This window comes from Panthera uncia (genome assembly GCF_023721935.1).
Source record: "Panthera uncia isolate 11264 chromosome A3 unlocalized genomic scaffold, Puncia_PCG_1.0 HiC_scaffold_11, whole genome shotgun sequence".
Taxonomy (NCBI): domain Eukaryota; kingdom Metazoa; phylum Chordata; class Mammalia; order Carnivora; family Felidae; genus Panthera; species Panthera uncia.
In genome coordinates, this window is record NW_026057578.1 from 48,390,349 (window position 1) to 48,411,278 (window position 20,930).

At 46.1% G+C, this 20,930-nt stretch overlaps 1 protein-coding gene across 1 annotated transcript in view; it reads left to right on the forward strand.

Annotated features, from left to right (window-relative positions):
- Positions 1 to 20,495, forward strand: part of SYNDIG1 (synapse differentiation inducing 1) — a 100,419-nt gene extending 79,924 nt beyond the window's left edge. The window contains exon 3 of the mRNA XM_049651232.1: positions 19,303 to 20,495. Coding sequence (XP_049507189.1) covers positions 19,303 to 19,461 — 159 coding nt within the window. The 3' untranslated portion in view covers positions 19,462 to 20,495. The remainder of the gene's footprint in view (positions 1 to 19,302) is intronic.
- The last annotated feature ends 435 nt before the right edge of the window (positions 20,496 to 20,930 follow it).

The following is a 20,930-nucleotide window of genomic DNA, read 5'->3' on the forward strand; positions in this document are numbered from 1 at the left end:
AGTAGTTCAAGGGCTGAGCTAGTTTATGTCAGCCCTGGATTTGAGCCAGGAGTACCTTTCCCAAAGTCCTGCCCTGCCCTCAAGGTCCTCCAAGACAGAGCACAGGAGGGTGGGCCTGCATCTGTGGTCACTGTTCCTGGTCTCCCACGTGCTTACATCCAGTACCCTGACCTTTTTTTAAATAAACTTTTATTTTATAATAGTTTTATGTTTACAAAACATTACAAAGGCAGTACAGAGAGTTCCCATCTGCCTCTTGTCCGGTTTCTTCTTTTGAAGACATCTTAGGGTGTAGTTCCTTTGTCACAACTAATAAATAAAATACATTGTACAAAAGGTTTGAAGTGTCACCAGTACTTCCCAGCTTCCAAGCCCTTTCCCAAAGACACCTCTTGAACATTTTAGTAAGTCTGTCTGGTATTTAGTAATTTCTTAAAAAGTTATAAAATTTATGGGGTGCGTGGGTAGCTCAGTATGTTAAGCATCCAACTCTTGGTTTCTGCTCAGGTCATGATCTCAGGGTCATGGGATCAAGCCCCACTTTAGGCTCTGTGCTGGGCATGGAGCCTGCTTGGGATTCTCTCTCTCCCTCTGCCCCTCCCCGGCTCATGTGTGCTCTCTCTCTCTCTCTAAAAGTTAAAAACTAAATTTAAGGTATATATTTTCTTAATTTCTTAATCTATCGGTTTACCATTTATTTATCACAGGCCAATTATTGTGATGGATAAAGATTCACTTTCTTATAAAAGTTCTCTGTCCCTGTGGCCTCCCTCTCCTCTGCCCCGTGTCACCTCTGCCCATCCCCATCCTCTCAATGTGGTCATCACAGCATCTTATTAATTTATTATCTGACTACAGATGCCCAGTCACTGCTAAGCCAAGTTCACGGGTATTGTTGCTTTTCAATTCTATTCAATTCTATTCAATTCAATTACTATAGTTCATGGACTTAAGCTTTCTCTTTACCATACTCATCAATAGCCTCTAGATATAATTTTTCATGATGTGACCAAATGTATCATATAAGCTATGGATTCTTTTTTTTATTTTCCTGGAGACCACACTCCTGGGGTCTTCTGTCTTCCTGCTCCAATTTAAGTTGACTGCTCTTTGATGCCATCCCTTTAACCTTTTGATTCCCTTGTAGTTTTGGCTCCTTTTTATTCCCTGTGTTTTTGTTTCTTGGATCTCGGGCCTGCTCTCAAGAATATTTATCTCTGCAACACCTGTTATTGCCATTGGTGTATCCATGAAAGACAATATGTCTTGCATTCCAGAAAGATGGCAAGCTGCCAACATGGCAGACCAAGGGTAATTCATTTCCAGGAGATGGGTCTGGGAGCTGTGGCTGGGCTTCTCATTCTTTTGAGGGGAGAGAGAACATGGTGTTTGACCAGGGAGGACTTACAAATCCCATAGCCTCAGAGTGTGCCATCTATGAAAGAGGCTAGAAACTTCTCCCCCAGGCTTCTTAAACCAGGAAGTAAGCTCTCTGTCTGTTCTGGACAATCAGGGCACAGTCAGAACCTCAGGGCCAGGCTAATCCTAGGTGTGGGCCCTCAATTTACATATAAGCATGGTGCAGGATACCCACTGAAAAATTAAAATATACGTAATTCAGGATTCACGCTGTGGCAATAAAAAGATGCTTCCTAAGGACAATGAAAGTTTTGCAAACCAGCAAAGAGGAAAATAATTAATCCTAGCTCTCAATAAAAACACAAAAGAAATGTATAATCTATATGAAGGGGAAAGACATACAAGAGGGTCGTCAGTGGATTTTCTTCCTAAAGCAGAACTATTACTTCCAGAATTCAATTAACAAAAACAATTCATTTTTAATCTCTTTGAGATTATTATAGAACTCTACAATAATCCCAAGGAGATTAAAATAATTAAAATAATTTAAGTGATTAAGAAGGAATAGAGATCCATAGTGAAAGAATGAGAGATCATAGTTAAAAATATTTTAAAAATCCAAACTTGGAAAATTCACAACTAGAATTTTTAGAATTGGGAAGTATAGAGTACCTGTAATAATAATAACAAAAAAAAAAACATTTTTGGTTTAAGCAGCAGATTGACTGGATGCAACTGAAGAAAGAATTTATATACCAGGAGATAGATACATGGGAATCACCCAGATAAGCACAGAAAGAGAGATGGAAAACAGGAAAGAGACATGGCACACAGAAAGAAGAGGTCCAACATGCAACCAATAGAAATTCCAGAGAGACAGAAATGAGGACAAAATAGAATAGCAGTGATATTTAAAGTCATAATGGCTGAAAATTGTCCAAAGTGAAGACAGGTATACATCATCAGATGGAAGTAGCTCACTTCCTGAGTCCTGAGCAGAGGAAAGTAAGCTTAATAACACATAAGGATACATCATGGTGGGGCTGTAGAGCAGGAATTGGAAGAATCAACAAAAGGCTTAGCAATTAGCCCTTCATAGCCCTGTTTTACTATTTTACCCCTGGCCATCTCATTGTTACAGCTTTGAGTCTTACCTACATATAGGTAACTTCTGGTTCCTAACTCCAGTGCAGATGCATATGGACAAATACATGTCTTTGCTTGGATATCTGAAAGGTAACCTTGAATCCTAGGCCAAAGGCCAACTTTGTCATCACCTTGCTCCTGCTCCACTAAATATACCTACTTCCCTTTGTTTCACTGGTGTCACCTTTGACTTGCCACAGTCTTCTATCCCTGTCCCTCACTTGGGCTGTCTGGAAGAGGCATGGGGAACATCTGAAATATGCACATCTCTTGCTCTCCCACCCATACTCCCTTCTTTCTTCTGCAAGCAGACCATCAGTATCTTCCATTCTTAAGGAGCACACCAGACCTGGATGGTCTATGCCTCCCTACCTCTTCATTTTTTTTTCTCCTCTCCAGCCCCACCAGTCCCTTCTCCCTATACTCCACCCTCATTCGAAGTGCACCTTCCCCTAGTCCCACAACAGGACATCTCCAAGCTCAAGCCCTGAGTCCCCAAGGAAGGCTTCCCTGGCCCCCAAGTCCGGTCATGCTCTTCTGAGGCACGCCTTCATGGAACCATTTACAACAGTAATGTCAGCTCCCCACTAGACCATAAGCTCCAGGAAAACAAAGTCTGCCTTCTCACTGACTTTTTTATCTTCAGCACTTAACACAGAACCCTGCAGGAGGATGACACTAAAAACCATTCCTTTAATGAATGAAGAGTGTTAAGGAATAATTTTGCAGATATATCCCAAACACTTAAGTGAATTGGTGCCTTTTCCAACATTAATTCAAACTGTGTGCTGACTTGTGAATGAAACAATGATGTGTCCTGCAGACACGCCCTTCCCCCTTCAAGCTATGAGCATCACAGTGTTTACTGCTGAGATTGCATCTGGCTCTGGTGGTTTGGTCTCTGCATTGCTGAACTTGGTTTTCTCACTCATTTCTAATATTCATTCTTCCCTCTTATGATGGCTTGCTTAGCAAAGGAGCTGGATTTGAACTTGTCAAATTTGTTTAGTATCTGCTGCCAGTGAGTAGCCCATGCTGGTCCCTGTTTTGGGCTTACTCCTGGCCGTCTGTCTCTTCGTGAGGAACCTCTCTGCCTTCTGGTTGGCTGCACAGCCTGCCAGCTAGGGGTGGGGGTGCACTTTCCAATTCTAGTCCCTAAGGGGCCTGTAATTTGTTTTACTTTCCTGCTAAAGAATTCCTGACCTGAAGCAACCCCAAATGTGCAATGACCTAGTGGGAAAGAGGGAGTTAGGTCTCAGAATTTACCTTTAAGTCAAGTGGAATGAAGGTGAGATGGTCATGGCAGGAGTCACTTGGATGTGACACTGGGGAACTCCCCAAGGGACGCACAGGAACCTTCACAAACCACCTCTGCTAAAAGGAAAAGTGTCCACTTCAAGACAGGGGCTTCAGTTCAGTTGACTTTGCTTCTTTGTCCTTCAGAAGCATGCCTGTGAACCAGACTGCCAAAGACTGTTTGTGTCCCCAAATCCAAATGTGAAAACCCTGACCCCCAATGCAATGGCATTAGGAGGTGAGGCCTTCTGGAGGTATAGGGTTGGGATGAAGCCATGATGGGATTAGTTCACTCGTAAGGGGATAAAGGGACCACTGTGCTATTGCTGAATCATGTGAGAACACAGCAAGAAGGCAGCTGTCTGCAAACCAGGAAGAGAGTTCACACCAGAACCTGACCCTGTTGGCACCCTGATCTGACCTCCAGCCTCCAGAACCGTTAGAAAGGTGAGTTTGTTGCTTAAGCTCCCCTACTAAGGTAGTTTGCCAAACTAAGATACAAACTTCCCAGTGCATCCCCAACCTCCCATAGGGCTCCATTGCATGTACCTAATTACAAGTATAAAATATTCATTTCTCAAGTTTTGTTGTTTATCTCAAATGAAAAAAGACATTTCTATTTGGAAGCCAAGTTCCAGTGGGACCAGCCATAATAAGTAGGATTATTTTATGAAATGTGTCCAGGCGACTCCTGCTGCCCCCGTCCTTGGGAGATGTCATTTGAGAAGTATCCTCATATTTCAACCTGAAGTGAACAATGCCTGTTCTTTTCCACAAATGCCTGTTGGGCCACATCCCCTGTGCCACATTTTGGGAAACATTTCATTCAAAAAGGATGTTTCTCTAATGCTACTTTTCCTTCCCCTGCTTGGTTTGATGTGATATTAATGCACAACATACAGATTCCCCTTGATTCCACTGCATCTGTTGTGCTATTTCAGCTCAGATGCATGGATTTCAAGCTACGGAGAAAGCACTGTTGTTCACTCTGCCGTGTGTGTACAAACTACTCCACATTGGTCCCCAAGGTCCACCAATTGGGAGCAGAGTGCAAAATCACAAATATGCCTATGCTGACTTCTTTATTAGACCTTCTAATGATGTGCCAGATGTCAGATGCAAGCTAATGGAAGCAGCTTGGGTCGAATGAATTCAAAAGTAAACACAAGAAATTTTCTTTTATTGGTTTTAAAAGAATAGAAGAAATTTTTAAAAGTCCTCTAATGCCCTGAGGCAGTAATTCAAAACCACCCTTGTAAGCAGGCAATGCAGCTTGGTTGTGTGCTGGAGTGTGTACACATTCCCTGGTCTGTCCATGGGCTCTCCCAGATCGGAGGGGAAATATGGGTTCCTTAGAATGGCATTTAGACATGAATTTGGGGTTTCAAAATGAGATGCTGGGTGTGAGAAGGCATATTTCTACTCTCACATCAAATATGATTGGAAAAGAGCTCAGACGTGGATGGGGGAGCTTCCTGGAGGCTAAAGAGGATGGAAGCAGCTCTGTGTGCAACAAGGTTACATGCTAGGATCCATCCCCAGCCAAGCCTCCAGCTTGGCTTTTGTCCAGGTGAGAGAGCGTGCCTCAATTCCTGCCAGCCACTGTTGGAGAAAAAAGCCTGTCCTTTGCAGCTGGCCAGCACCAGGAACTCTCACTATAGCCCACTGAGTTAGGGAGGAGGGAACCAGGATCTGAATATTTTCATTCCTAAAACTCTTGAGACGGTATCACATGAGGATTTGCTGAGAATGCCTACCCTTGCAAATATAAGATAAATTCAGTGGTAGCCATATATACTGGTGGTATCAGGTTCTCTCTCCCCAGCCTCCACCATTCTCAGCCCAGGTGTAGACCTGCAGCTTGTAGGCCAAACGGGCAGCAGAACCATCTGGTAATGCAGACATTTAATTTGCCAGAGATCCTTCTCAAAGCTGAAGGCTTGCCTCACACACTAGCAAGAGCTTTCTTCCTCCTACTTCCTTTCCTCCCTGTTCCATCACCCCCCTCTCCCTCCTTTCTCTGAAGCCCTGAGCTGGATTTCCTTGCTGAGCTACTCCAGTGCGAGCTACAGCCACAGGAACAGACGGTGCCTATTCAGCCATCAGAATCCCGACTGGCAGCATGGGAAAGCTGACTAGTGGTTGGAAAGCTGACTACTTGGTCTGTTTATGCTGTGTTTTGGGTAAATGGGATGACGTTCCTATTCAGATGATCCACATCCAACAGGATGCAGATGCTTTCAATTGAAACAATAATGATAACTGTAATGAACAAGCGTGTTCAAAGACAGTTTGGCTTACTTCTTCTAACAAGAGGCTCAGTCCACCAACCAGGAGAGAACTATGCTGACACAGCATCATCCATCTGACTACAGTGATCTCAGGTGGTATGGCTGATGACTTTTAATTTTTCTACAGTTTCCTTCTCAAAGTGCCTCCCAAGCATTTTTGAGAGGCAGCATGGCTTAATGCAAGATCAGTTTTCTAGAGTCAGACCTACAGATTTCTGATATATTGCTGAATAGTTGTATGACTATGAACAAGTTACTGCCCCTCCTGTGCTTCATTTTCCTCATCTGTAACTGAAGATAAGCAAAGTCACTGTGTCACAAGGTCTTGATACTAAAACACAGTACCTAGGACAGAGTAGTGAACATTCTAGCGATCTATTGCCCTTTAGCTAAGTACCCAAACAGTTTGAGACAACTACTAGATGCTCATGGATATAGATAGATAGATAGATAGATAATAGATAGATGATACATAGATTTGAAATTTCCTAACTCTATAGGGAGAAAGCCCATAATCAATGGCACTTCTATAGTGACAAGCATACCCAGTGCCCAGATCTTTGTTTCTAACACCAATTTTCCAATAAAAACAATCAGGGGTCCATGGGGAAATGGCTGATTATAGGATTTGGGCAGGAAATATACAGGATGAGCCTGAAGCAGCATCCTACAGTACAAAAAGGGAAAAGTGCTCCAAAATCAAAAGGATGGGAGCATGTCAAGGGGACATAGGAGCCAGCCTGAAAAATCTTTTCATGGTCAAAGTGACAAATAGTACTGAATGATAAGCCAAAGTATAATGTATAATATCAGGGTCCATACTGATATAAATAAGTGACTGGATGAATTGATTCATGGGGGAGAACACACAAATCTCCTGTACAGATGAATTCCAAATGATTTATGTAGACACTCCACCCTGAAGGAAGAAAAGCACATGTCTCATATCATGTGTGGGCTATGCAGTGACCTCCTTTGACAGAGGACAGTATGCAAAGGTAGAAAGAAGAGTGACTTTAGAATAGGGAAACCTGATAAATACTACTTCTGCCAGACAATCAAGGTCTGTATGCCCAGTGATAAGTCCTGTTGATAGGATGTACTCTTGACATGAAGTGATTAGAAGGGCACTTTACCACTGTGGTATTCCTCCCTCAAATCCATTAGACAACTGTCAGTAGAGGAGCATCCTACAATATGTATGACCAGTGCTCCTCAACATTGTCAAGGTCATCCAAAGCAAGGAAAGCCTGGGAAGCTATCATAGCCAAGAAGAGCCTAAGGAGACATGATATCTGAATGCAATATGGTATCTTGGATGGGATCCCAGGACAGAAGGTGGATAGTAAGCTTAAAACATGGACTTTAGTTTATGATAATGTATTAACATTGGTTTATGAGAAACCTGCATGCCTATTACTGTGAGTATAAAATCTATTTTACAGACTGAACCTTATTATGCATACCTTATTATCAACAAGTCTACTCCTAGCTGCATACCAACAAAAATAAGTATATATGTTCATTAAAAAGTACTAGAATGCTTTTAGCAGCCTTATTCATAATAGCCCAAAACTGGAAATTATCTTTACACAAGAAAATGGGCAAATTAGTTACAGAATATTCATACAGTAGGACACTAGACAATAAATTATCTATGTAACCAACAGGGATGAATCTCACAGGTGAAGGAAGCCACACACACTAGTGTCTACACTCTAGGATCTGTTATAGGAAGTTCTGAAGTGATAACTGCTGGGGGAGAGTGACAGCAAGGGGCCAGAGAAGGCTTCCAGGAGCTGACTCGGTTCTGCTCTCCAACCAGTAACCCGCTGGTTACACAGGTATGTGCATGTTGTAAAAATTTACCAAGTTGTATGCTTATGAATTGTGCACTTTCCCTATGAATGTCATATTTGGGGAAGGTGTGCATATATAATATATATATATATATATATATATATATAGGTATGTGTGTATATGTATATATAATATATGGTATGTGTGTGTCTATGTATATAGAGATACACATATATATTTATATAGCACATATTTTTAAAATAATGAAAGATACAGAATAAGCCAATAGCCAAATGTATAGCCATTTATAGCTGTTCAAATTTGAGAAATGGGGAGGGTGACAATTTTCAGTCCTGCTAATTTTGTCTCTAATTCTTATTTAATAATAGAACTTCCTATGATCTCATGATCACTTTTATTCCCTAACAATCTGCTTTCTGACCACATGTGACCCTGGAAGAAGCAGGTGGGGCTGGGGGCACTGGGCAGGCACACAGAGGGTGGCCTGGGCAGGGAGGTGGCAGTGGGAGACACCAGGAGACAGTGCAGAGTGGAGGTCTTCTCACCCTCCCCAGGGGCTCCCATTTTGCCTGGGTTCCACTCAGGTTCCCTGGACTCTCACTTGAGGAGTCCCAGCCTTCCAGCCCTCCCCTAACAGGCAAACAAACAAGTGTGTGGAGAAACCAAGGCAGTCTTCTCTCTGGATGGGGCCAGAGGCAGCCTCTGGGGGAGAAAGGGTGTGAATGAGTTGGAAACCTCGGCCACAGGGTGGAAGGCCCCTTGGGAAGGACTTGCAGGAGCTGAGTGCCCTCTAGGGTTTGGTGGCTTCTCTAAGCCCTCATGGAGAATGCGAGGTGGCAGTAGCTCATACATCCCACATGAGCGTGGCACAGTGGTCACTGTTGATGTGTGTGTAGTTGCAGTTGTGTTCTCTGTGAAATGAGATCCGCAGAAGAAATGATTTTGATGACATTTCTACAGGATGTTCCCTTCCCCCTGAGTTCAGGGGCCCAGACCAAAGGCAGGTGGAGTGGCTCCTCGAAGGCCGGTGCTCTGTGCCCATGCCCAGGTGACTGAGGTTTGAGTCAGGTTTTACCCAAACACAATCGGTATATTTGTTTCCTAACGGGTCTCTTTTCTGCTGTTCGGACCTAATTAGCAATATAAGATCTGTTGTTTTAAATGACTTAAAATAGGGGAAATCATAAAAATGCATGTGGAAATAAATACATGTGAGGAAAGAAACATGCATGTTGAGGATTGGTGTGAGAGCACCTGCCTCTGAGAGGTCTTCCATTCTTGTGGCTTATGTCCCAATTATCTTGCTGTTCTCCTTTAGAATGTTACATGGAGTCTGCCTCTTCTTTGAGTACAGCTCTGAGTACCTTAGTACATAGCAAATGTTAACTGTAATGAATAATGGAAATAACCTTTGCAATAATGCAAAGCAATGTAATCCATCCAGACAGATATTGGTACTAGAGGAAAAATGAGTCATAAAATATCCAAAGTGCTATAAATTTCCAAAGAGATGATTCTGGAGGCAGCAGGTGTCTTCAGGAGCCTGTCACAAATCTTGGAGGTTGGTGTTAGGTGCTGGCATTTTCTGCTCAGGCCCTCCCACCTGTGCCTGGACCCAGCTCCTCAACAGGAATGAAATGAATGTGTCTGTGGATGATGTGGAACGTGGAAACATCCAACCTTACCTATTCTTCCCCTCAAAATGAGTGTAAGAGAACCAAAGCAGCAGGGTGTCTCTAAGAGAAAATCATGATTTTACTAGACCCTCAAACAATACTTCTAGCCAAGGGAAGTGAAGACTTTGACAAAGATTGTGAGAAACTCAACCCAGAGCTAAGACAAATGTTGGCCCATGGTTCCTGGCCCATGTGTGAAGGACCAGAGTCCAGACCCTTTAAAACATTTCAGATCATCTCAAGAAGGGGAGATGGTCTCCTAGCAGGGGGATGGAGCTTGGCATAGAGAACCTTGCCAAAGTGACACGAGGTCTGGGGCTAGTGCATGTCCCCATGAGAGATTCCACAGTCACGCGAGGCACATATTCTAGTGGCCACCATGCTGGACAGCACGGACATAGAACACCTCCATCCTCATAGAAAGCTCTCCTACATGGCACACACTAGACAGTCCCTCTCTGACCCACCTTCTGACCCTCTTCCTGGCTCTTCTCTTCCCCTCCTCTCCTGGATTCCCCGAGGAGCAGCAAACCCTTCTCCCTCTGTCACGCAGAGCATTGCATCATGCCCAAACTTAAAAAGCCAAGTCCTTTCCTGTGCTCAGCAGCAGAGCCAAGTAGGCTTCACCTTACACAGAAAGGGGTCATGATTATAAATATTTCCTTTGTGGATACCCCTGATTTATATCTTCCTTATCAGCTTGTAGACTCTATATAAGGCCAGTGACTGTCAGCCACAGGGATGCCCCAGAGGGTTCCTGTTGTAGTGGAAATGTTTCTGACCAAAGCGTGTTTGCACTCAGAAACCATGGTAGAAAAGGCTGTACTGTAATCTGTTCTATATTCATGGAGTAAACTGTGATGAACCCATCCAGGCTCCTGAAATATGCAGCTACAAGGCACCAGAGTGGTGAGTGCTGGACCCCCAGCAGCCCCTCCCTCAGCAGGGGCAGGTAAGGCTCTCTGAGGATATAGTAGGTGAGTTAAGAATTTAAAAGGCCACTGCAAATACAGAGCTAGAGAGCAGTCTGTAGAGAGAAGCCAGGGCATACCTTCACTTGATTTGCATCTGTCTGTATAGAGAATTTAGCATCTCCTTTCCTTCCCTCTTCTCCTCTGGTTTGGATATCAAGGTTTTACTAGTTTCATAAAATGAGTTTCTCTATTCTTTATGAATAGTTCTCATATGGTCATTTAATTTTTGGTAGAATCACTTCTAAAATTATCTTGGGTGCAAGAGTAGATTTTTTAAACTATGCTTTCTTCCAGTTACTGACCCTCTCCAAAGATATCCACTAACCTACTTCTATGCCAACAGCATAGACTACTTTAGCCTGTTTTTTACTTATGTAAATAGAATCCTGTGTCCAGCTTCTTCTGTTCCACATTATGTTTCTGAGATTTATTTCCTTACCATTACTGGGTATCATTATTGTTTATCCTTTTTACTGCTATTGAACATTTGTCTGGCTTCCTGTTTGGAGCTATTATGATGGTCATTGTTACAAACATTCTTGTAGATGTTCTTTGGTGAACATATAAGTAATATTTAAGTATTTACTAACAGTAGATTTGTTGTTGTATAATGTGCTCATATGTTCAGCTGTGAGAAGACTGATAGTTTCTCAAGTAGTGATAAGAATTTACACTCCTACCAGGGCTGTGTGAGAATTTGTTTTTCCACATTCTCACTAATAATTGGTAGTGTGTCCCTTTCCCACTTGAGCCTGGTGGGGGGGGGTGGTGGTGTACAGCACAGTTCTTTCAAGATGTGCTTGGCTGGGGCATGGCTGCACACCTGGGAAGGAGGGGAGCAGTATCTCCCCCACTCCCCTCCTCCCTGCTTGCCAGCCATGGTGTCTTCCCCTTTCACATGGTAGACATGGCCAGATAGAGGGTAGAGCAGTCTTACCCAACTCAGGCTGTCATGTGAGGCCTCATGATTTCTGGCCCTGGAGGATGCATACAGCTTTTTTTCTCATCTAGGCATTCTTGTGGGTTCTTTGCAGATATCCCACATGCATTCTGCATCCTCAACTACAGTTTGCATGAGACAAGCCATGCATCTTTGTCAGCATTTTCTGTGGAGGTCTGCTTGACCCTCAGTTGGCCTCTGTTGGACAGGATCTAAGACAGTCCCAGTGGCAGCCCACCATGTCTAGTTCTTGGTGGGAGGGCCTGGCCTGTACCCACAGAACAGCACTTCTTTCAGCCCTGACCCTGAAGCCACTGGCAAGCCCACATCTGCCTTTTATATTCTCCAGACAGGAATTGGTCATGTTCCCTCAGTGCAAGGAACATACATGAGAACCCCAGTGCCCATTTAACCTGCTCACCCTGGGCCTACAGTGAAAGGCAAACACCTGCCCTCCTAATGGAGTGGGCCTGGGTCTCACAGCATACTTTAAGATTCCTTCAAATTCCCTTCCCTGCCTCCAAACACCCAACCCTTTTGTCCTCTCCAGGGGGACACAGGGCTTCAGACATCTGATTTGGTTCTCCTCTCCTGTTTTGAAAATTGGGAAATGTTCAGCGGCTATATAGCTATCCAGCACCATGTCTCTTATGATATTGAGCCTCAAACAGAACTTCTAGCTATTGTGAGTGAGCAGAAGAAAGGTAGGGAGCATCAAACAAATATGGTCAAGGGCTTATAAATCTCAGGTAAACCCAGGACCTGGGTGGGCAACAAGAAGGGGAGCCACATTGGAAAGTGGGTAAGAATTGGACAGCCTGGCTGATCTCCAGCTGTGGCAAGACCTGGACACACAGGAAGCATCAGAGGAAAGCAGGGCCTAGAATCTAGTCAGAGATCATGCAAAGAAGCCAGTCCCTGCAGATGAAACCCCTAAAAGTTACGACTAGGAAAGTTCTGTCACCACCAACAGAGAGACGTTTCTGTGGATAAATAAGCAAAAGTATTAAAAAGTGCCACCCAAGGAATGTAAATTTAACTAATTCTCTGCAAGATGGACTGTCTCATCATGAAAACCTGAGCAAATTTAAATTCTTAAATGAGTATAAGAAGCTTCCTGCCTTGTGATAGATGACTTGTGCCCCTGATGTGGTGGTCTGATTTGGTGCCTGGCCTCACCTCAGGAGGTGTGACCCCAGTGGCACAGCTGACTGACCTCACACTTAGCCACAGTGTGTTTGTCCTGGTTGTGCATTATTTGTTTATATGATTTTTAATTCCTCAGTTTAAATCCCTTCACTCAAGAGAGAGGAGAAGAAGCCAGTGGCTTTCAGGAATTTTAGCACTGTTTTCCTTTTGTTCTTCAGTTTAAAAGTCAGGTTTTCTATGTATCTTCACAACCAGATAAATGAGGGTAGTTGTGTAACCAAAGAACCAGAGTGTCCATTTAGTGTTTCAGTGTGAAATGTTCCATCAGGCTGTTGAAGAACTCAGTGCCTCCAAGGTATGGGGGGAGGGGGACATTTCCCCAGTCAGGCCTGTGGCTGAGCCAGGCCCCCAAGGTGCCCTGTGGAGTCTGAGGCTTCTTGCTTTCTGATTGGAGATTCTTTCTGCCCCAGTGTTTTAAGGCTCCCCACTCCCTTATGACTTTAGCCACCTTCCAGAGGGTGCAAGTCTGGGTCCCACAGAAGGTACAGCTAGGTGCTGGTCAAGAACTTGCTAGCCACCTGTACTTTCTGTCTTCTAAGCAAAAGATCCCCAAAAGAAAGTAAAAAAGTTCACTCATGACCTGTTGGAGGAAGGGTAGGGAAGGAAAACCCATCCCCAAGGGAGAAGTTTCCCACCCCAAATCAGGAGCAGGTGGATTTCCTGTCCTGTTCATGGGTACAAATGGGAACAGCTGCTTATAGATTGGGCCAGAGGGCCTGGCTTACAGTGTCATGCTTCTTTCTGTCCAGTTGGTGGCCCTCCCAGTTCTGCCTTCAGGGGTGACAGAGGTGATGCTGAGGGAAAGCTGCCTGTAGGCAACCACCCTGTGAACATGAGCTCCATGGGAGGACTGCCTCTCAGCCTAGTCCCAGGAGCCAGAATTGTCACTGCCCCAAGAGTTGGCACAGATTTGATTCTGATCTGACTGGAGGAGCTCCTGACTGTGATACCATGAGTGCATCCCTTGGCTTCATGGGAGTTCACATTCACCTGTGCAAGCAGGAGCCAATCTGAGCCATAGCTACACTTTCGTGAAAGGGTCCCCAGGAGCAGATCCTGAGATGCCCGAAGACAGGCCATCTGTCTAGGAGGAGAGTCCGGGCAGACTGGAGGTGAACAAGGCGACGAGGAAAGAGCCAGCAACTTCCAGTAAGGGGACACTGAGCCAGTGAGACCTGCCTTTCCCCAGCCCTGTGGCCTGCCTCAGCCCATAACTCAGTAAGGATGTTGAGGAAAGAGTAAATGCAGCCCAAGCCCCACTTAGGTCAGGACAGAGCCACCTCACTGAGCAGTTCTCAAACTCCTGACCCTCAGAAACTGGTAGACATGGAAGTGCTTATTCTTGTTTGAAGCCAAAGCTGGGGATGATGTGTTCCTCAGCAATGGATGATAAACACAGCCATCAGGAGAGAGAAGGCTGCCCAGGATGGGTGCCTGGAAGCCTGCTGGCCTCTCACAGGCAACAAAAAGCCTGCAGGTCAGGTCCTCAGGGAGCCTGCCCCAGGCCCACAGCCACGTCACAGCTGATGCAAACATTTTATTGCTGTCTTAGCTGTAGCTGGTCAGTCAAGAAATAGATGACTCACCCCAATTAGATCATTTGCAGAGGGCTGATTTACAAAGATGGCTGGCGTGGGGACCACAAGGGACAGGGATGTGACTGGAGTGGGCATGTCAGAGAAGCCAGAATGAGGAGGCCTGGAGAGAATAGGATGGAGGGTTTGAACCTGCAGGAGTCATCGGTTCTGCAGCCCTCACAGGTGGTGATCCCTGTCCCCCTCTTCTAATCTCCCTGAGAGGCCCTTAGGGAGAAGGAACCAGGGCAGCTTCCCAGCCACAGGCAGGTAAATGTGGGAAGAGCGTGGGTCTGGAGAGTGAAGGGCAGGAGCCAGTGTCAGAGCTTCCACTGACCAAGCGTCATGCCCATTGGTCCACTGCACAGATGGGAACCCCAAGTCTCAGACTCCCTCCTCCCCTTTTAAAGTAGGTGGATGGGGCGCCTGGGTGGCTCAGTCGGTTAAGCGGCCGACTTCAGCTCAGGTCATGATCTCACGGTCCATGAGTTCGAGCCCCGCGTCAGGCTCTGTGCTGACAGCTCAGAGCCTGGAGCCCGTTTCAGATTCTGTGTCTCCCTCTCTCTCTGACCCTCCCCTGCTCATGCTCTGTCTCTCTGTGTCTCAAAAATAAATAAACGTTAAAATTTTTTTTTTTTAAATAAAGTAGGTGGAGCACATGATTTTAAGTAAAGTCACACGCACACTCCCAGGGGCTGGCAGTATCCTTGACCCCACAGTGGGAGGACCTTGGTGGCAGGTCACCCCACTGTGGGAGAAGATGAGGCTGAGCAGTATTGGGGTTCAGGGTCAAGAAGGCCATGCATGCTGTGTGCAGGGCACGGGGACTATAGCAGGCACTACCGAAGACAATGTGAGTGGGTCCACCTGTGGAAAGGTCTGTAGCCGGCAGCTAGAGAAAGTGGGAAAGGTGTAGGCAAGTCAGGAGGAAGGGGCCCCCGACAAGTACAAGACGACTCAAGTAAGTTATTTGAGTGCCTAAAAACAAAGTGCGAGAGGGAGTTTAAGCTGTCCATTTCCTTTGGCACACATCACCTTCCACAGCAGAAGGCATTTTCCAGGAGGACAGACTAGGATCAAGGATGGGGCTCCCACCTGCAGGGCATGTTGGCCCCACAAAAACAGAGGTCAATCCCATGTTGCCATTAGAAAGGAGGCTATTAGGAGGTAAAATGCCAGCCAATACTCCTTAGGGCCATAAACCAGAGGGAATGAGGTTTAGAAATAACACCCCACAAGCTAAAAACAAAAGTGTGAGAGCTGAGGGTGTGAGTGGCTTCCCTTTCTGCAAATGCCCACATGCAGGAATCAAAGAAGTGCCTTGCATGGTGAATGGACAGGCCATCAGGGCACACAGCTGCCACGATCTCAGGTGGGGACACCCAGGAGGCTGAGTTCACCCCCTGAGCTCCGACTCTCCCAGTTTCATTCCTTCTATTGCTAACATGGAAAGGTGATTCTGTTGGGAAAAGGTGGGTCATCAGGATGCTCTCCACGCCAGACCAGGGCTGCCTTCTTGAAAAGCAGTGAGTCTCATCCCAGTTTGCCTGAACTGTCCCTATTGCAGCACCGAGTGTCCCAAGTCCTGGGAATCCCCTCAGTACTGAGCAAACTGGGACAATTGGCCACCCTGGTCTCGACCTTGCCTGCACACTGGAATCACCTGGAAGCATGAAAGGCACAGAAGCCAGGTCCCAACCCAGAGCCTCTGACTTCCCTGGCCCAGGGTGTGGCCTGGGCATCAGGAGTTTTCAAAGCTTCCTGGCAATTGGAATGTGCCCCAAGTTTGAGAAGTCCTGCTGCAGAGCCATCTGACATGGTGCAGTCTGTGCTGATGAGACCCACATGCCGTTCCAAGTAAGGCCTCTCAGCATGCCTGCAGCACACTCAAGTATAAACCATGGGCTGCATGTGCACACTGGGGTGTAGACAAGTCTAGATCCCCAGTTAAGGCAAGCAAACAACATCTGCTTATTCTAGCCAAGAAGCAAGCATCTGCAATGTCCTCCTGTCCCTACCAGGAGATGCCAGGTTGGCTCTGTTCCTTGGTATCTCCTTTCCTTCCCCACCCACTCCAATGCAGCAGTCAGAGCAGCTGGGAACATGGCTGCTGGGGGAATCCAGTAGGCCTGGCTGACCCTCAGCTCATAAAAATGCACATGCACACAGTCCTGCTTTCAGCATCAGGGCTTCACAGACCCCTGGATCCAGGACCAGACCCCTGCACTCCTGCATAGCAAGAAAAGCCTGGAGACTTAGCCCAGAAGTTTTCAGTATGGAAACATTTCTTCAAGGTTGTACCTCAAAGGAGATACAAGCTGATTTGTAGCCACAGGATCCATTTTCTGAAACAAAGGATGTGTGTCAGGGACCACCTTTGTTAGACCAGGATGCCCAGTCTGTGGAGTGTAAACAGCATTGCTACCTCACAGGAGCTTCTGCAAAATGCAGATGGTGAGTGGCATTGCTGAAAAGCAGCCTGCTTGCCAATGAGGCTCTATCTGTTTGCTGTTTCTGATACATCTCAGCAGATAGCATCTCCAACACAACACACTTCCTGTTGGAACAGTTGCCCTATAACCAAACAAAACATAGAGGGTGTTCCCAGCTTGCACTGTGAGAGTAAACTGTGGAGCTTGATTCCCCAGCCGACACTTCTGGGCTCCTGGGGAGTAGAGCACTTGCACCATGGGCTCAGAACCTGCCAGAGGAGATGTCTGCAGAGTTGGGCCAGAGCTTGGGTCAAGGCTGCCCAGTGCCACTACCTTCCTCACACAGACCACCAGAGAACCCAGGAGGGTGCATCTGGTGCCAGTACCACCTGGAAGCATTTGAAGGGAGCTGATCTTGTACAGTCCACTCGGTCATTCATGAAATGTTCAGTGAGTTCCTACCATCCACCCAGGCTTCAGGCAGACCGTGTGGACAAGGCAGGTGTGGACCCGTCTCTGGAACTTAAAGCTGAGCCAGGAAGGCAACTACTAAACATAGTTACTGAAACATGTGAGCCTTGATGAGATGGGTCAGTCGGGACACAGGCACTCCCGGCAGGGCCTGTTTTCAGGGGGAGGGAGTGCCCAGTGTCCCCTGCCTTCCTGTCTGTCCTCTCCTGTAGCAGGGCCCAGGGCAGATTGCCTTAAGGGTAGTGGTAATGAGAGATAGTAGCAAAGCCCCATTCTGATGGAATGTGGCCGCCTGGCTAAGGATGGGCATTTCTAGGGAATCATGTTATGAGACACTGGGGTGTTTGGGAGTGCTGCTAGAGAAAATGAAACACAGCTAATTGAGGCTTAATTAATTAATTAGCATTGTCCTAGGAGGCTTCTCATTCAGCCTTCCCTTAGCTCTGCTTCATCAAGAATTGTCAGCAGTGAGCTCCCAAGCTCCTTTCCAAGAAAGAAAATCAGGAGAGGAAGGCAAAAACTGACCTCCAGGATCCAACAGGTAGGAAAAAGAGAGGTCCCAAGCAGACCAGAGTCCCTTCTCAACCAGACACAGAGCTCCACATTTCATCAGTCAGGGTCAGGACTGGGCAGGGTGGAACTTCATCTCATGAGTTACTTCTGAGTCTAACCCTTTGTGGTCTGTTGCAAAGGTTTTGGCATACCTTAGTTTGAGTAAACAACATACCACACCCATACCGGCCTACACAATGCAGAAATACCACTGATGACACATGGAGATAGGACCCAGGGAAGATCTGGTTTTCTGGAGATGGGCCAGAGAGTGAGTTAGGACATTGACCTGGACAGTGGGCTCTGCCTTTCCCTGACCACAAAGAATCCCCAGCCATCTTGGGGTTAACCCTCCTCAGCATCACTTGACCCTCCCAGGGGTTAGGGGGTCCTGGTAGCTTCTACCCCCATCAGCCAAATTCATCATTTTCCTCAAGTGGTCCTTTTAGGATGGTTACAGCTGAAACTCATGACAGTCTCCATGCTCTTGTGTAACATTTCTAGTCTCACTTGTGGAGAGGGACAGCTAAGGAAGGGGTTGGGGATGAGTACATAGGGTCTGCTGCAAAATACCCAACCAGATACAACATCCCAAGCCTCCACATTCCTATCCATCTTGTGATCCCAAGAAACATGAATTTTATCAAAGCAACACCTCATTAGGCAACTGAGTGACCAGAAATGGGGGTATTGGTCTTACATCATAATTTTATTGATGGCTGAATTTTACCAACTGCAGCTATGGTGAAGAAGGTCAATGGTCAGGAATGCTGGGTTCCATGGCCACCAGCTGAAGACTAAAGTGTTAAGTATCCTGAAATTGCTTTAACAGTCTTATGCCATAGTATCCTCTCTGGGAAATGAGAACTATAATTTCCTTCCTCACGCCCCTACTATATTTTAAAGTTAAATCAGGTAAGTGTGAACATATTCTAGTGTTATTCGGGGTGCCTGGGGACTCAGTCAGTTAAGCGTCTGACTCCTGGTTTTGGCTCAGGTCATGATCTCACAATTCATGAGTTCAAGCCCCACGTCGGGCTCTATGCTGAAACGGTGAAGCCTGCTTGGGATTTCTCTCTCCCTTTCTCTGTACCTCCCTGGCTTGCTCACTCTCTCAAAAAAATAAATAAATAAAAATTTAAAAAAAGGAAATTCAGTGTTTTTCCAAATAAAATAAACTATCATCTATGGGTAGAAAAGAGGGTGCTGAGGCTGTAATATCTACTCTATCCCTCACATCCTGGTTCCCAAGACGCTGGACCCCACATTGGTGGTGGAGTACTGCCAGCCATGGGTATTCCTGGGGACAATTTTCTTTTTTTAAGCTTTAACTGCCTTGCAGTCTGGGGAAGCAATACCTCCCTATTTCTTCTTTGCCAGTTATAGAACAGCTGCATCACACCTGGGAGCACACCCAGTTACCCCTTGGCAAGTCCTTCCTGTCTGTTGTCAGCTAAGTTCAAAGTCGGAAAGGCACCAGAGGTGAACACTACAGTCACTTCATTTGCTCTGACTTGCTCATCTTGACTTCCTTTTTTCCTCTCTCTTTTCTCTCCAACAGACGAACAAAGCCGTGGCCAAGGGTGACTTCCACCAGGCCAGCACTAGCTCCCGGCGGGCCCTGTTCCTGGCTGTGCTATCCATCACGATTGGAACTGGTATCTACGTGGGCGTGGCTGTGGCCCTCATCGCCTACCTCTCCAAGAACAACCACCTATGAGCTTCCTCCAGGCACATAGGAGAAGAACCTGTGGCCAGTTGTGTGCAGATGCACAGAAGGCAGGGCTGGCAAGGGGAGGACACACAGACACACCTGTGTGATGCTGTACACTATAAATTATTGCCAAACGACTCCATAAAGCCCTGGGATTTTCTACCCATGGGTTTCTTTTGTTTTTACCCTTTAATTTCATTTTCACAGCACTGTGTAGAGCACGAGGCACATGGGCACTGCTGACCCTTCCAAAGGGAAGCTCCAAAGATCCTGACCCTCAAGGCCGTCTCTGGATGGATTCTGGTGGATTCATGACAGTGCAGCTCTCTCTGCAGCCTGCCAGTGCCTGGAATGCCATAGCATTAGCAATACACAAACAATTCAAATGTGTTTATTTTTTATGGAATATGGTGCAATAGGCAGAGGGCAGAGGACTCGTCACTTCTGTCTGTGGCCCTGCTTCACTCCTCCATCATTTTCCCTGTCCACGATCCTTCCCTGCAGGAAGAAAATGGGGCTGGCAGGAAGAGAGGCAGAACTGCTGGCAGTCCTCCCAGCTGCCACTGGTCTTCAGATGGGTCCAGCCCTAAAAATGCAAGTCCAGAATCACATGGGGTCTGTCTCCAGGCCCAGTGGACACTCCCTCCATGCTGCCCCCAGCCTGGGAACATTGGGCCTCCTTTGGAATATGTCCAAATTCAGCAGCCACCACGCAGCAATATGCAGTCTTCGGGCCTCGCTGATCTAGGGTGGGGGGCAGGCCACAGTCCCTCCCGAGACCCCTCCCAGAAAGACCCTGAAGTTTGCTCCAGGAACTGTAGGCAAAGGAGCTGTGGACACCATCTCAGCATAAAGATGCCTGTGTTGACACCCTGGTGATGAGCAGTGACACCAGTGATCTTTAAAAGGAAATGAACCTTCCCTGTCGACTAAATGAATAGCTATTTTCTTGTCATTTTTTTAAGTGCAACTACTGCTTCATGCTGCTTAAGTTATCCGATGAATGCTGAGAAATAAGTAATCAGACATTTTAATACCATTTCACTGCTGTTTTACGAGTGTTCATTATTTAACAAAAATTATCTTTTAGCTTTTTTGCTTATGACTTTTTTTTTTTCTGATGAATATCAATTCTTGGGTTTCATTTCTACTTTTCACTTGTTTTAAATAACCACAGAGTGACCAAAGACTTAGCTGGTGGAAAAGTGGGAGTGTCTCCTAAGATAAGGGTCACAATAGCCCTGGCTGCTTACACTTTTACTTTGAATACCATTAATATTATTATCCTAATAATAATATTAGGGGACACAGGGGCCATCTCTCTAGGACAGTGATTCCTTCCACAGCACTTACAAAATACCTGCTGCCTGGGTCCCAGCCCCAGAAATTCTGATGTCATTGAGCAGGGCCACAGCCTGGTAATGCCAGTGTCCAGCACAAGTTAGGAACCACTGTCCTGGAATAAGGACTTGGGT